At 34.5% G+C, this 4,882-nt stretch overlaps 1 protein-coding gene across 1 annotated transcript; it reads right to left on the reverse strand.

Annotated features, from left to right (window-relative positions):
- Window positions 1–872: 872 nt before the first annotated feature.
- Window positions 873–4,171, reverse strand: LOC122145893 (proline rich transmembrane protein 1B-like). Its single transcript, XM_042761598.1, has 3 exons — window positions 3,768–4,171; window positions 1,176–1,304; window positions 873–1,091 (listed from the first exon to the last, which is right to left on the reverse strand). The coding sequence occupies exons 1-3, from the start codon at window positions 3,888–3,890 to the stop codon at window positions 945–947; spliced, it is 399 nt and encodes a 132-aa protein (XP_042617532.1). The 5' UTR covers window positions 3,891–4,171; the 3' UTR covers window positions 873–944.
- Window positions 4,172–4,882: the final 711 nt, after the last annotated feature.

The following is a 4,882-nucleotide window of genomic DNA, read 5'->3' on the forward strand; positions in this document are numbered from 1 at the left end:
TATCGGTTTCAAGGTCTTTACTGATCATTTAAAGACATACATTTTGTTTGACTTTTTATTCAGTTTAACATACATACATTAGGTCTCACACTATAGTGCTTATTACAAACATTTAGAGGCTGTACACTTAATTCAATTTGTTAGCAATCATAGGTGATGCTAGTCTTCACATAACCAAGTCAAAAAAATAAATAAAAACAAGGTTTATTGCCAGTGACAGAAAGGTCGTTCATTTCCTGTTTCAGGGAACAAATGCATGTGATTGAATGTAAATACAAACTCTATAGATGATTGACTTCTGAAAGTACGTATCATAGAACATGATGCAATAAAATCAGGGTTGGATCTGTTTAACATGTTAGACGTTAAAATTTAAATCCAACACTTTGTGCTTTTCATTTGAGAGTCACTTCTACTGCTATCCAGGAGTTTCAGTTCTGTCTGCATTTGCAACATATTGTACACAAACAGTCAAATGTTTAAATGATGGTTTTGGATCAGTATAGGGTTCTCATACAGTACTTGCATTTGGGTGAGTTTACATTACTATTAGTACCATTTTCCTCATTTCTGAATAGTAGTAAAGAATGAGAAGTAATAGTGTACCTTCAAATAACATCTTAGTTTTTTTTATTTATTTTTTTCTCAGCAATTACTCTACCATTTAAAAGTTTAGGGTGAGTAAGAGTATTTTTTTTAAAAGAAATTAATACTTTTATTAAGCAAGGATGCCTTATGATCATGTGCTGAAGATCTGAAGATTTCTGATTTCTGAAGATCATGTGACACTGAAGACTGGAGTAATGATGCTGAAAATACAGCTGCGAATCACAGGAATAAATTACATTTTACAATATATTCACCTAGAAAACAGTTATTTTAAACTCTAATAAAATTTACCTGTTTTACTGTATTTTTAATCAAATAAATGCAGAAGAAAGTTTCTATACACAGAGCACTATCACTACATAAATAATCCAGCCCACAAAAACAAATACGCCGAACATCAAACTGAACATGACAAGCAGACGAGCCTTATGGGACGTTTTCTCCGCTTCACGGATGTCACCCCTGGTCAGCGCCGCGCGGGTCTGTAGAGAGGACATTAATGAGTATCACTATATTATTTGTACACGTATGTCTTTGTACTAATGTGTTGTGTTGTAGGTGCTCACTTCATACGAGTACATGACCGCGACGAGGCCACTCATGAGGCAGCAGAAGATGGTCACCAGCAGAGACTCCACCAGATAATCTTTAGGTAACGGCGGCTGCTCATCTCTCAGCGGCAGCCCGTTCACGTACTGAAATCAAGTGTTAGACGTTTAGAACCAAACAGCAAGAATAAAAACCAATGACTAGACCTGAAGCTCCAGACCTACAATCAATCATTAGTTTTTTAGTTGATGCTTTTATCCAAAGTGACAAATTTTTTTCTTATAACCGAGAATAACCCTCAGAAAAACATGAAGTTCAAGATTTTGTTTAAAGAGACAATACAAATAAAGCTGCAAGCAGCAATGAAGGGGCCTAGCACAGGCCAACCCTGCTTCAACACACCTGTGTTTAATTAAGTAGCCCTCGGTATGCCATTCCAAATCTAATGATTTTTGGCCAAACTGGTCAGAAGTTATAAGCAGAAATAATTTTTTTATTATATCTTTTGACCAGTTGGTGGCACTGTGCCGAAACTACTCATGTGCCCTCAGGTCATGCTTGTTATAACACATACCAAGTTTGGTCAGAATCCGCTTAAGCGTTGCAGAGATACAGCCTCATGTCTATTTTTGCGCAAACTTCGTCAAATTCGTTAACTCACTTTCCGTAAACAGTTTGGTATATCAAAGAGCTTTTGCCAGAATGCTCTAAGGATGACCTGAGCCAATTTTGGACAAACCGTCTAGGACGAGTTCGAAACAGAAGATTTTTTGGAAAATTGTAAATTGCCATTAATTTTGACCTGTAGAAATTTAAATTGTTGTATGCATTTGACTCTGTATGAGTCAAAGAAAAATGAGTTTTGCTTTTAGACCTTACGGTTCAAAAGTTAGCAGAAACAAAAGTGTAAATTTGACCTGTTGGTGGCGCTAGAGAGTTTGAGTTAGAGACTCCAAATTTGCTATTGTTAATATTGAGACTGGCCTGTATCCGTCTGCCAAATTTCATAACTTTTCCGCAAGTGTTTCTATGGGCTGCCATAGACTCCCAAAACGAAGAAGAAGAAGAGGCGGAAGAATAATAATAAGCAAAACAAAAAGTGCCCTCATCAATAAATGAAATTAGTTTCAGTCTCAAACATTTTAACTACATGAATATTGCTTGTTCCACAGCCATATTTTAACCATGTTCATACTATTTAACTCAGTGAATGTAATTGTTTTCACAATTAACAGAATTATGCAGATTCTAAGCAATTTGAACAAAGGCATTTTGAAAATATTACTTAAAAAAATTAAATAAATGCAAATAGTAATAATAAACTGCCTGTAATTTATTATTATTTTTTTTAATGCATTCATTGATGTATGACTGAAATACACTGCAAATGTTGTATATAAAACAACTGGAGTTGGAGTAGGTTTTACAACAACAACAACAAAAGTGCTTTCTATTTCAAGATTTCATGTTTAATTCAATGTGTTACTTGCTATTTCTTTATTTAATTGTGAAACTTTCTAGACATTTTTGAGTGAAAATGGTTTATACACCTTTTTTTGCAGTCTATGCATCTTAAGTTTATTAGTTTATGTTAAAACTGTGTAATCCAAATGGATGTAAATTTAATGTGCAATTTCTATACATAATTCGGGTCACATGACTAAAGCTGTACAAACTAGAAATATTCCCTGCTGGCTAAATTACTTACAAACTGTAATCTGTTAATGCTGACTACAGATTAAATGAGGAAAATTGTAGTTAGGAGCGTAATCTAGGTTACTCATGTAATGTATTCTGACTGCTACTTAATTACTTTTTACCTGACTTGTTTTAAACTTACCATTAAATGTACCACATTGATAAAAAAAGCACGGAGAAAGAAATATATATTTCATTCTTTGATATCAACGTCATAAAAATGCATTAAACTACATTACACCAGGGTTTCCCAAACTGGGGTTAATGTAAGTACTGCAGTGGGTTTGAGTGAGTTGATAAAAAGCTAATAATTCATCATAAAAATGCAAAATAAAAATTATTTTAAAATATGCCTGCATGTCTTTGTGACCAGAAATGTGATCAGAAAAATGTGAACATGCAAATGTATTGTTTAATTATTAAAATATTCACTTCCGCAGGGATATTTCAGCTAAATATTTTACGTCAAAGTTGTTTGGCTGAAAAAAAAAAAAATAATAAAAATTGGGAATCCTTGCATCACATGAACAAACATTAATAAACATGAAAACGGCAAAGACTTTAAACGTCAAATTTTCAAAACTAAATATTTTAACACACAATAGGATTTTTAGAGATGAGACTTTAAAAGAGACAAAAATAAATAAAAGAATTAGGGAAAATCAGTAAATTATTATTTACTGCCATGGTGTGAATACTATATAATCATGTCATCCATAAAAAGTAACTAATCTGATTATGAGCATTTTAAAATGTAATGTAATCTAATTACGAGTACCTAATGTTTGGAATCTGACTGTATGTAATCAGTTACTACTCAGCACTGGAATTATAGTTTGTGCTTGAGACTTTGAGTTGATCAGCATCACGTTTCTGAGTTTATGAGTGTTCTCTATCAGGCTTGATCTTACGATAGTGTAGGACGGGTAGGTGGAGGGCGGGAGGAAGGAGGGCTGGTAGAAAGCAGGGTTGGCTCCAGGCTGACAGGCGATGACGGGCTGGTTGGGGTAATGTGGCAGCGGTGGGGGGTACATGAGGCAGACTGTTTTAGGATCCGGAGGACTGTATGGAGGAGGGTTGTGTGGGACGCTGCTGGTCGGGCCGGTGCCTCCAGCGGGACCCGTGTCCGTGTCGAGCGCTGGGTTCAGGGTGCGGTTGCTGTTGGTGTCGTATGTGTGATGGGATGTTTGGATGCTGTCCGTGTCATTCGCCGGGCCGGCGGTGAGGATGCTGACCGAGTCGTATGCAGGAATGCTGGGTAATGTCGTGGCTTCTCTCTGTCTGGAGGAATCATGAGCCTAGTGGAGTCCTGGAGCCCAGGTGGGATTTGGTTGTGTTATATGGTAAGGGATGTTTGGAGGAGCGGCTGATGAACGGGACACACAGGTGAGAGGTTAAAGGTGATCTTATTTTAAAATACTACCATTCAAAGAAAGAACTCTCTTCTGCTCACCAACGATGCAATTATTTGATTAACAATACAGTAAAATAGCTAAATATTATTACAATTAAAAATAACTGTTTTCTGTGTAAATTTATTGTAAACTGTAATTTATTTCTGATGCGCAACTGAATTTTCAGCATCATTACTCCAGTCTTCAGTGTCACATGATCTTCAGAAATCATTCTAATATGATGATTTGCTGCTCAAGAAACATCTCTGATTATTATCAGTTTTGAAAACAGTTGTGCTGATTAATATTTTTGTGGAAACCATTTAATTTTTCAGGATTCACAGATGAATAGAAAGTTCAGAAGAACAGCATTTATTTCAAATAGAAATCTTTTGTAACATTATAAATGTTTTTACTGACTCTTTTGATCAATTTAATCCAAGCTTTTCTGTTGTTTTTGTGCAACTTGTTTTGCAATGCTATAATTTTAATACATTAATTAAAAAAAAAAATAATATTTGTTAATATTAATATTATTTTATATTTATTTTTTTTTTTGTTTTTTTTTGTTTTTATAATTGAGAAACTATAAAAATACTTCAAATAAAATAAACATTTAATTGAAATAAGAT

The sequence above is a fragment of the Cyprinus carpio genome, chromosome A8 (genome assembly GCF_018340385.1).
Source record: "Cyprinus carpio isolate SPL01 chromosome A8, ASM1834038v1, whole genome shotgun sequence".
NCBI lineage: Eukaryota > Metazoa > Chordata > Actinopteri > Cypriniformes > Cyprinidae > Cyprinus > Cyprinus carpio.